We start from the raw sequence: 11,980 nt of genomic DNA on the forward strand, positions 1-11,980 counted from the left end.
GGAGTCTGCATGATGAAGAAGCTGCTGTGATGTTCTGGTTCACTTCAGGCTGTCTGTGTGACAAACTGTCTCCGCACTCATGTAATGTAACTGGTGCTCCCTCTGCTTTTGGGGGTGAAGAATGACACTCAGGTCTTGGTTCCACAGGGCTTAGTAGAGTTGGGAGGGGTTGCCCCCAGTGCGGTGCCTGCAGGTGGGACAGAGGTGAAAGCAGAGCCTGTCAGTACTCAGGTAAGCAGAGTGGAGGCTAACAGAGGGGTGTGTTTTCCTGTGTAGCTCGCCATATTTTGTCTGTTGGAGCTTACAATATAAACCAAATTATTGTCTAGTGTCTCAAACGTTGTGTCTTAATGAGTATACAGGAGTTTTTTGTTTTTATTAAGGAAAAAGCGAGTTTGCTTGCTTGTGGTACATTGTGGTTATGTTTAAAAAATTATACAGCCGCTGGGGGAAAGAAGCACTTGTTCAAAGATCTTGCAGTAAATTAGCCTAAAAACTTGCTGCAGTTGTAATTTAGGTTATATTACATGCAATGAAGACAAAAACAGCACGCATTAAATCTATAAGCTTCAAATATTCTCATAAAAAAACAGCTATATGCTATTTGAATAACATTTCTGTGTAAAAATATTAATGCTTACAAAAAAAAACAAATTTTTAGTTTGTAAATATGCAAAGTTCAATGTAAATATTTGATTAAACCAACCTTAATTCTGCGTTTTAATTGTCTGAGTACTGGATGTTATATTACTGACTGTCCTGTTCACTTACAACTTTATTCATCGTTACCTAATCATTAGAAAAACATTGAACTTGTTTGTTCTTGTAAATCAAAGCATCTGGTGGAAGTGAAATGTTAAATGTTCACAGGAAATGATTTCTTTTTATCTGTCCCTCAGGTCTGAGTGAATCAGACAAAAGAGCTTTTGCGCAATAAGCTCCTTCAACAATAATATCCAAATAATTTCCACATAATTTATAACAGGATGAGCCTGTCTCTCTGGATTTGTTTAAATTGTTTATACAAATGTTTGTGAAGCCAGTACAACTCCAGGTGTGACCTCTAATCTTGGTGGATTACTGCATGTTGATTAGTCACATAGTCAGTTTTCACTTTTATATTGTTAAATTATAGGATTTTGTGTCTTTGCTGAGGAATATTTCTTTTTAAAACAAAAATAATCTGCTCTCTCCCTGAATAAATATTATAGAGAAACTTGTGGAATAAGAGAAATTAGACCTCAAATTGTGAGGCTAAGTTTTAGGATGAATTTAACTTTGATTGTTACCATGAAATTGTGCTCATTAGTGTAAAAAAGCTTGTGAAGTAGCAGCTCCCAGCTATGCATGGCGATGACGGTGCAGAACAGGTTTCTAAGCCTTGGGATTGCCCAGCTCCTTTCACAAATCTGGACTGAATAATTCAAGGCCACAGCACCGGGATGATTCAGTTTGTCTGTTATGTAGTTTCCTTAAATATCCTGGGTTTGCTAAGTGCTGCTGGTCAGCCCCGTGTTCCTGTGGCAGTTCAACACGAGCTGCAGCCTCACTGGCTTTGTCTTATCTGTCGATGCAGGATGTTGGTTCAGAGCGGCTGGAGCACACAGGCACCGCCCACGTCAGCAACACAGAGGCCGGCCCCTGGAAGAGTCAAAATGGACAGCCAGTTAACGGCGTCCTCAGCAGGTGAGGCTGATAATGATGACCTCATATCAAGTTCCCAGTATGCAATCTGCTTTCTGTGAAACACAAGAGGGGAGTTCTTGATGATAATGAATTCTGGGGATTTGTAATAATGAGATGCTGATGTTACTTAGAGCTGAAGGAATTAGTTGCTTAATTGATTAGGTGCACACAAAAGAAATTGGCTTTGGTTATTTTTCAAACAAAAATATGACATTTATTAGTTCCACCTTCACAGATGGAAAGATTTAATGCTCTACTTTGTCATATATGAGAGTAAACAAAATATGTGTGTGTGTTTAAAGTTGAATAAAGCAAAATTTTATAGAGCTGGAAATTATAACAGGCATTTTCTGACAAAGTAAGTAAATGGGAGACTCCTTGATTATGTAAATAATCCTTAGTTGTATGCCTGTTTTTACTGTGGTTACTGTGTCTTAAAATGGGATTAAGTTAGGCTTTTATCATTAGAGCTGAAAGGATTCCATGAATTTGTTTGTCAGTTGTAAGAAAGTGATATTTTTTTTTTTTTTTTTTTTTTTTTTTTTTAAAAGTAAAATGCCAAAATATTTGCTTGTTTCAGTTTTCAGAATTTTCCTTGTTCTCTGTTTTTATATCATTGTAAATTAAATATTTTTTGGGGTTTTGGACTGTTGGTCGGATAAAATAAGACATATTAAAGATGCCATGGTCTCCTGGAAAATATCCACATTTGTCATTAATTTTCTGATATTTTAGAGACAAATAATCTGTAGTTTAATCAATAATGAAAGTAATGATCAGTTGTGGCCCTCTGTACCATTGAATATCCTAATATTAAATCACTGCTTAACAAGATGCCTGATAAAATAATCATCAGTGTTTATTTCACCCTAAGTTTTTAACCTGGGTTAACCCTTTCCATGTTACTAATATCTTTAATTAACTTGATTTGCATTTGAGGCAGACTGTGGTTGTGTCCGAAATCACTCACTCATTCCCTCCTGACTATCCAGGGAGTTCAGTGTAGAGGCCTATACAGCGGGCTCATCAGCAAAATGAAAAAAGCACTTTTGGACACTACTCAGGTCATTTTCTCAGCACCGTTCTTCTGTCTTTCAGTGCGAGCGCAATGCATGATGGTATATATTGCTTGGATAGTGACCATTGGTTATACAATACTTTTCATGATGCATTGTGGCATACTATGAGTCCACTATACAGGGTATAATAATTTACACTATACATTCGGACGGCACTACAAAATGGCAAACTACCTATGTAGTGGACTATATAGGGAGTAGTGAGTGATTTAGGACGCAGTCTGTTTCGCTATCTTGTCATGTGAAGCTCTGTGACCTCACTTCCTGTGTTGCTTGTTCTTGTGACAGGATGGCAGAAAGTGCAGACACCAAGCACCAGCAGCCGTTGGCCTATGACAGCACATGTGTGGCAGCGCGGACACGACCACTAGTCAGCTGTCGGCGACGGCGGCTCATTCAGCCCAACACTGTGCCCAACCTCAACGGCAAAGTGAGTTTGATTGTGTGTGTTCATGGGCTTGTGGTTTAATATTCTGTAGAACTGGGTTCAGTTCTGTGTTATGCAGCAAGTTCATCATCATTAAGTCATGCAGCGCTTCCACCTTAAAGGAACTTAGAGGAAACACTTATTAATCAATTTGATACTGAAATCACTGAAGATGTGTGAATATGTTGAATGCTCGGTTGCGCATTTTAGAGCAATGAAGTGGACTTTTATTCTTCTTTATATCTTCTATTGTGTGTGTGCGTCTGGGCTGCACTCACTGATTAGTTCCTTGGTTTGTAACCTGATAGCTGAATAAACAAGAGCTGGCTGACTTTCTGAAAAAGTAGGGCATCTTCCTCCAGAGTCAAACAACAAAGAAGCGTAATCACCCTCGTGACAAGTTTTTATTCGAGGAAAATAGAAACGTGCTGATTGTTTATGCTTTTCACCCTGCAACACTACGGCTTAGAGTTCAGTATAAATGTGTTACTGTAAGGCCGTGACATAGAAGTGCCTGACGGTGTGTGAAATTATTGAGGAGGTTAAAAATTACATTTCTTTGTGCTGTTCCTAAATTAACAGAGAGAGGTTAGTTGTACAATAAGCAATCCCAGTTTTCCTCCGTCTTTTCTACTGTTTTATAGTTTCATGATAAAATTTAAGATGGATTTACTATATTTCTGCCTGTGAAGTTGTTTCTGGATTTTAAATTTGTCTGCAGTTCAGTTAGATCCATCTGTGAAAAATACTGGTACTCTGTCACCATGACGCCGGTTGCTTCAAGAGGAAAATGTTTTCTGGGGTGACTCACTTTACTCCTGTGGTGCATTAAACTGTAGAAATATTAGAAGCCATTCTTTCGTCACTGAGTAATATGTGCTTTAATGTCAGAGTGGAGCAGCTCAGTTTTACATGGTTTTTAAAACCCTTCGTTGTCCACCCCCACCCCCAGGCCCAGAGAAGCAGCTGTATCCAGTGTAACTGCAGGGTTAACCCCAGCTGTGTGATGTGTGGTGGCTGGTCCACCCCCAGAGAAGACCCTCAGTACGAGCTGCCCACCCTGGAGCGCCTGTCAAGACTGGATCTTGGCGTCCACCCCATCCTCTCCTTCCCTGACGGTCAGTGCTGGGCTCCTCGCTAAAAGGCAATCTCAGTTTACGCAGCCATTTCCTTCTTCACGTTCAGAGGGGAAGACAAACAAGGAGTGGCCGCAGAGAGAATTCTTCACCAGGAAGTTCTTAGAGAACATTTTCAGTCATTTAATCTTTTCTGTCTGCCACGGGTATCGTGTTAACGACAGTGACGATGGTCCTTTTTGTCCTGGAGTTTCAGAATATTGTCTTTACTTTGTATCACAGGGTTCACTCAGATCTTTGATTATTAAGGAGTTTGTCATAGATGAATCCCTAAAGACTGATACATAAATTGTTTGGATTTGGCTTGAGCTCATATAGTACATTGTCTTTGGCTCATTATAAATTATGCATCTGCAAATCTGAAGTATCCAGCTGCACCCTGCACACTAACTTAGTGTTTAAGACTTCTTCACTCTGTTTTTTTTCTCCCTCAGACGTTTGTATAGGCCTCCGTCTGCAGCAGGTGATGAAGAGCCAATGGCAGACCAAGTCACTGGAGAGGAGCAAACCACTGAAGAAGCTCTCCCTCAAACACAAGCTCTCCTCGTCCAAAGAGAAGCACAAGTTCACCAATTCACTTATGGCAGTCAGTAAGTACAAGAGGAAGAGTTTCATCAGACTCTTCATCAAAGTCGCCCACACAGTCATTATTTCGCATCTCGATGCAGGTCCTCTGATATCCCTTAAATTATATTAGCTAAATAGAAGTTTCCACTATGGAGACCTAAAGTGTTTCATATTAAATGTATAAATAAGAGATGGAGACAAAATATATTTCCATGAAAATGTGAAATGAGCTGATGTATCCTTGAATCTCTGCTCATCATTATGAAACGTTTCTTCATCCTGCTTCTTCTCACAGTAACAGACTTTATTGCAGGTCGTTTTTATTTCATTCCAGCTGTTTTATTTCATTACACCATTTTTTCTCAGTAACCGTTTTATTTCATAACGCCACGGGGCAGAGACAGTTACTCTGCTGTTGCAACCACATGCTCAAGCTCCAGTAGTGAAACCCATACTCTTACAGGTCTACAGTAGATTTCATTGTTACTTTTTATTATAGTGGTGAAACATTCATAACCAGTGAATTGATCCTTTTAAAATATTGAAATTTAAAACCTCTACTATGACAACTCCTTGTTAAAACGTGACTGGCTCCTGGTGTTGCAGGACTGGGCCACTATAAGAACCGTGCAGAGAAGCCGAGGACAGTGGACAGCAGCGTGGGCACCAGCAGTGCAGTGCTGAACACGGCCAGGCTCGAGGGCCAGGCCGTGTGCAAGACCGAGCGGCTGCAGGCCCTCTCTACTCCGTTAGGGCCCTACGACAAGAACTACAGCCGCAAGAGATTAAGAGAGCCCTCGCTGGATAGAACTGACAGTGAGTCTTTGTAGATTGAGTTATATATCTGCAGGAGAAAGTCGTCTATCAGAAGGGCTGTTTAATAGGATATTGAAGGTTTCCTCCTGGTATGAAGAGAGGGACTCAGTAGTACTTGTTCTTTGGTTCCAGACACTTTTCCCTCAGTGTAGATGTGCTGTTACAAAAATCTATCTCCTCTGCTCTTTTCCAGCCTCCCCTAAACTCTTCTTGGACTCAAGCAGCCCCTGCCCGACTCTGGCCAACATGCACTCATCCCTCCACAGCCCCCTGACACGCCAGCTGTCCACGTCTTCAGAGAACTCCACACCGCTGGGCCCCAGCAGCCAGAGCGTCCCGAGCACACCTGTAAGGAAACGCTGCAACACAGCTCACTTTTTATTGGCCTCATTAGCTGATAGAGGAGTAGGACTAAAGTAGGGCCGCCCCGTCGACGTCAAGGGGCTCCCAGTTTGAGCCTCATGGTCAAAGCTTTTTTTTTCCTTTGATTGTACATACAGCAACACAGGATGATAGCATAGCACATTTTTACAAAGTTTAACCAACCCAGCACCATGATGCTCGCCATGTTTCTTAACCCTTGTTTTTAAAAGCTTTGATGCTTTAGTTCCGGTCCTGAAAGCTAACGAGATCTGACAAACCAGACCAGATTTTAGCTCCCGACATCTGGTGGACAGGCAGCAGATGCAGTGTGTTAAGATTTCATTATAAAACTTAAATTAAGATGCACAGTTCCTGTTTCTTTGACTGTGTGTAAATCTGGTGTTTTTACATGACAGATTTTAGAGCCTTTAACACCATCATCATCTGAGTGTTACAGGTAAAATGTAAGGATTTACATGTCTGTCGTAGGAGACTCGGACTTAATAAGAAATATTGTTGTGTCTGAAAACAGAGTACAGTCAGATATCAGACACTACTGACATATACTGTAAGATGATGATAAAGGAAGTACATGGGCAGTCACGAAAGAGAAAATGAACTCAAGCTGAAGCTGAATTTGCTTTTTTGTCTAGTGGTTAGTGAAGCAGAAAAAGGAAGGAAACAAAAACAGACAAACACAACTGTGGTGTCGAGTAACACAGAGTTCACGTCCAACACATGCGTGGACTTTTGCTAATTTGCACACACACACTCGTTTGAGAAGTTTAACCAAGGCATCAATATTTAAATGATGGCTGTATATATTATTATATAATATTCAAAATGACAGGGTAAATAAGTTAAATTCATGTCCATCCCATCGAGTCAAACTCATCCAAATCCTATAATCTTCGAAGAATATAAAGTGTGTTTGGAAGTGAGCTCATGATGTGACTTAAACTCAACATTTACAAGTAGGTGTGTTGATATTTGGACAGGAATTGACAAATAATATTAATGAGTGACTAAGTCTGTGAAGATGTCATCGTTTTAACTGTATCAGGAAAGTGTTGATTTACTCCTGCAGTCAGTTATGAGGTCATACTTTTATTATTGTTTTGGATTATATTACAGGTGTGTCACTGTTTGCTGTAATCTGTTCATGTATGTAATCCTGAGGTTGATGTGTTCCTTTGACCCCCAGCAGCAGCCCATCAAGAGGAGGCGAGGTGAAAGCTCTTTTGACATCAACAACATCGTAATCCCCATGTCTGTGGCGGCCACCACCAGAGTGGAGAAGCTGCAGTACAAAGAGATTCTCACACCCAGGTAAACACCTGCACTGTTCAGAGCATCAGGTGCGACCAGCAGGATGTTTGTCCTGTGGCCTGTTTGCTCTGACGCAGCTGCTGCTTTCTTCTTCTTGTCTCTTTATATTCTTCAATCGTGATGTTATTGTGAAGCATGTTGAACCTTATGGGCTCCTGTACTCACATCTGTGTATCTTTGTGCATAGTTGGCGATCTGTGGACATCTTCTCCCAGCCCATCACTGAAGAGGAGAATGAACGGGAGGTAAGAGTTTAGTCATGGTTTAGGATCAACTGAACTGGACCTGTCACTTCTCTTATTCTGTTTTCAAATGTATAAGATGTGTTAAATATTTGATATCCAGAAATTCAGAATATATGGCAGTGAGTGAACAGTGACAGCTGGTGGTCGAATTTGTAACTGCTTCTCTTTATCTTTGATGCAGTTAAATAACCTGTCAACTAACAATGATTTTCATGAAGGATTAAATTAACATTTTCTCATTTAATCTATAAAATGTCAGAAAATTTTGCCATCACTGTTTCCTTAAATCCAATTGACACATTCAGATCAATTGTCTTGTCTGACCAACATCCCCAAAAGATTAAGTTACTGCCATAACAAGGCATGGAATCTTACATTTAATGTACGAATATCTGAAATATTTTTTTTTAGTTTGCTGTCATAAAATGTTTCTGTATGTGATTTTAGCAAAACCTAAAATTAATTAGTTATTTTTTAAATTGGTCGGTCCATCCATCTATTTCTTGTCTGCTGCTTATCCAGGTCCAGGAGATGTTTTATGATTCCTTAATTATATTAGTTAATAGGAGTTATTATTTACAGCTGGGAATAAAAAGTGTGATGTAATGTCAATAAAATCTTACTATGTATGTCTTACATACTTTGGCCGGTATGACAGTAAACCAAGTTTGTGTCCTTTGATCCCTGCAGGACAAACCAGAGAACTTTTAGCCTTTTTGGTCAATAAATAACCAACATGATTAATCAGTTATCTGCATTGTGGCAATTAATGCTTTGTTAATTGACTAAATTATTTCAGTTGTGAAGTGAGGTGAGCCCAGTGTCAGGGTCCTGATGATATTAAGTGTGTGCAGGTGGAGGACCTTTCAGACGCAGCCTTCATCCAGCTCCATCAGCCGTATGAAGATCAGGAGCGCGCCCGCTGGACTTGGATGGCCTTGGCTCCGGCTAAGAGGAGGGGCAGCAGGTCACTACCACAACTATTACATGCAGTAAACTTATTAGTGTTTCATGGTCGACTGTAGACGTGAAGCCTAAACGTCTCATTGTGGATTACCTCGTCCCTCAGGTCGTACAAATCTGTTGACGGCCGGACCACACCGTTGCTATGCGGGACCAACCCTCCCACCCCTCAGCCTGCGTCCCCAGACCCAGGCCACTGTCCCATGCTCCACGACTACAGCCACGTGCCGTCACCCATGAGTCCAGCCAGCCCCGACACCACCTCCAACCCCCACACACCCTGCTCTAGGGACTCTCATCGGCTGCTGTCCAGCGAGGACACGCGGTGCTCGACGCCAGACTTCACCTTCGAAGAACGGGTTTGTACCATTATCGCTTGACATCACTCTTTCTTTTATTCAACATCCGAGGGGTGTGAAAATTCCGCTACTTCCAGATTAAGAATCATTTCACTCGGAGATGTGGAAAACAAAATGTGTTTGAATTAGTGTTGAACAGTAAGTAATCTGTGGCTGATGGAAGTTTATGATGGATTCAAATGACCAAAGAAGAGTGTAAATATTTCTGCGTCATCAACACCAAGGTTTCAGATGCAATGCAAATAATAAAAATAAATAAAATCTTTTCTTTTGTGTTTGTACACTTGGTGACCTGTTACTGGACCAGAGAATAGTTCAGGTTTTTTCTTTGAATGAGCTACACAGCTTTGAAATCACCATGGAAACGTGATATTATATGTGATTATATTAGTGTGATGACCGTCCTCTTACCTCCCACCCACATGAAGTATTGGCACACTTAGATTTAGTCCCTCAGAAACATGTTACAGCACACATTTGTCTTTGTGTGGTGTTTCTTGGGGAGGTTTTGCTGGTTCTGGCAGCAGTGAAAGGATTACACCAACATTTAATATTTCACTTCCATTAAAGGGCAATAAAAATAAAACGGACTTGAATTAAAGCAGGAGAGGCTGAGTTTAAATCTGTAGTATGAGTGGAAGTCCAAAACACATAAAGCAATAAATAGCAGATTTTCATTAGACCACTCAGCTTCACATTGTCAGGGGCTGTTTTCTCAGACTTGGCAAAAGATGACATACAACAGTTTTCAGAGGCCGAGCAGCAGTTCCCACGACTACTTAACTGACCTTTTTATGTGTGAAATAAGTGGACTGCCCCTTTTTAATTGTCTGATTTCAGCACTTCCAGAATTGTATTAATGAATAGGTTTTTTTTTAAAGGCCCAGAAACATTTTCTTAATCAGCTTCTTCCTCTGAACTGTGAATCCTACATGAACAGTTTTATTCCAAAGTTTGAACAATTTTCATACGACAGTCGTCTTTATTTGTGATGTATTTTTACCCTTTATTGTCCCATTGGTTTAAAGAAGCCAGGGGTAAGTAACAAGAAAAATGTCGTCATGTGTTTCTGCGCATCAGTTATTTAGCAACATCTGAATCAGAATCACTAGACTGCTGAGGAGGTGTTTGACAGACGGTGCTGCAGCATAAACAAACACACCCACAGACCTGATGAAGCAGGTTTTGACTTTTAAACTCTTTGTAATACCTTGGAGTGTTTAATTTCCCTACAAACTTTAACTGTGAGGATGAATGAAGGTCAAAGACAATTTATTAGTACAAGTGTGTGTGTTTGTGTTTCTGAATGGTCGTACTTGAGTAAAGAGTTGACCTTCATTAATTCACTGGTGCACACTTTGACTCTTTTGGGAGACTTGAATAGTGTTGCTCTCAATTCATGTGAGAGAGAGAATACCGGCCACTTCATTGTTTCCTGGTTAGTCATTGTCTTCAAATACCTTGTTTTTCTCCTGTCAGTGGTCCGAACCCCAACAATAATGAGTTTACGCTCATGTATCACTAAGAAAAGCTGTGAATCCTCACATCTGTGAAGCTGGAACCAGGAAATGTTTGGCATTTTTCCTTGAACGAGGAAACAATGGTCAAGTTTCTGTTGCCGCTCTCATTATTGCAGCTGTGTGGAAACAATTATAAAAGCCATGTTTTCAAGGTTTTAAGCAAACTCTGTTCTCTGATGTTTTCAGACGGTAGCGCCGTGGGAGCGTCGCAGCTTCCCCTTGCCAGAAGACCCGGCCCCAGAGCCCGAGGCAGAGAGCGACCACCACATCAGGCCCAGAATGCGCAGCATCTCAGGTTGCCGAGCAACAGCCTACGGACGTCTGGATTCGGACGACATGGATCTGCCTTGTGATGACGATAATGGCCCCAAACACAAGGCCTCCACCCACCGATGAATGACTGACAAGGCTGAGGTCGCCCGGCCCCCCATCCCACCCCTCCAGCACCCATTTACCCCCCACCCCACCACCACTCCTCTCTGGCATTAACAAGCAGAACCTCAAAGCAGAATAAGATATTAAATGGGTTCCTGTTGTTTGATATTCAAACATCAGTCTAATACTTTTCACAGTTTTTAGTGAACATTATGGAGATAGAAGCCTTTCCCTACACTTGTTTTTGTCACAGGAAAAAAAGGATAAATGTAAAAAAAAAAAAAAAAAAAAAAAAAAAAAAAAGTATAAAACAACATGTTTCAAAAAATGATTTCTGTAGTAGGCTAAACAATGTACATGGGGGCTTAGTGGTGTTTCATATGTCGCGTGTACACTTGTAGCGCACTATGTAGCGGACTCCTCAAAATATGGCCAAAGGGTGTTTTCTATTGACTAGTTTGCTTGTAATTCCCATGTACATTTTTAGTGGAGTGACAAATAACAAAACAAGAAAAAATACCACCCTCTCCCCTCCTCATCCAAATAAACAGGTACATTTGAGATGTGGCCCCTCCTTCTCCCCCCCAGAGGTCGCCTGAAATCACCAGAGCACTTCTCCAACTGCCAAGTCTAGTTTTGTTGGTTTGCTTTTCTCTGTTTTTCATTCCTGACATGTTTTATTTGTATTTGTTCTGTCTGTTCCAGCGTAACACATTCTTTGTGTTTTTTGAATAGTAAAAATCATTCCTTTACAGTCTCTGTGGAGAGTGTCCAGCTCCCATCTCGCCCCGCAGCCTTTAAAACTCTCCTGTTCTGTTTTTTTTTTTTTTTTTTTGTTTTGTTTTGTTTTGTTTAAAAAGGGTGATGATAACGTACATACAGGACTGGGGTTGTCTTTTGAGCACTTGCCCTACAGAAAGCGCTGCTGCATGCTGAAAAACATGCTGATGTTAGTCTTATCACAACAGCACACAGTGAGATTTCCACTTATTAAAAAGAGAAAAAAGGAATAAATCACAGGGGATAATTTGTACCATCTGCTAATTTCACTCCCTTCTCCTCAGTCATTGTTGTATTACAGAAGTCAAAATGTGGCAAAATAAAAACTTAACACA

General features: G+C 40.7%; 1 protein-coding gene across 5 annotated transcripts in view; it reads left to right on the plus strand.

Moving 5' to 3' along the window:
* kansl1 (KAT8 regulatory NSL complex subunit 1) overlaps positions 1 to 11,119 on the plus strand; it is a 30,712-nt gene extending 19,593 nt beyond the window's left edge. For 2 of the 5 annotated variants that reach the window (XM_022742639.1, XM_022742638.1), the window contains 12 exons: positions 148 to 231; positions 1,577 to 1,686; positions 3,054 to 3,195; positions 4,145 to 4,310; positions 4,763 to 4,918; positions 5,502 to 5,711; positions 5,905 to 6,059; positions 7,279 to 7,403; positions 7,591 to 7,648; positions 8,503 to 8,615; positions 8,718 to 8,970; positions 10,677 to 11,119. In XM_022742639.1, the coding sequence (XP_022598360.1) occupies positions 148 to 231; positions 1,577 to 1,686; positions 3,054 to 3,195; positions 4,145 to 4,310; positions 4,763 to 4,918; positions 5,502 to 5,711; positions 5,905 to 6,059; positions 7,279 to 7,403; positions 7,591 to 7,648; positions 8,503 to 8,615; positions 8,718 to 8,970; positions 10,677 to 10,886 (1,782 nt within the window). In that variant the 3' untranslated portion in view covers positions 10,887 to 11,119. The remainder of the gene's footprint in view (positions 1 to 147; positions 232 to 1,576; positions 1,687 to 3,053; positions 3,196 to 4,144; positions 4,311 to 4,762; positions 4,919 to 5,501; positions 5,712 to 5,904; positions 6,060 to 7,278; positions 7,404 to 7,590; positions 7,649 to 8,502; positions 8,616 to 8,717; positions 8,971 to 10,676) is intronic. The other 3 variants (XM_022742640.1, XM_022742642.1, XM_022742641.1) reach the window with 3 other exon arrangements.
* Positions 11,120 to 11,980: the final 861 nt, after the last annotated feature.

Source organism: Seriola dumerili, unplaced genomic scaffold (assembly GCF_002260705.1).
Source record: "Seriola dumerili isolate Sdu_G_001 unplaced genomic scaffold, Sdu_1.0 BDQW01000068.1, whole genome shotgun sequence".
Classification (NCBI taxonomy): Eukaryota; Metazoa; Chordata; class Actinopteri; order Carangiformes; family Carangidae; genus Seriola; species Seriola dumerili.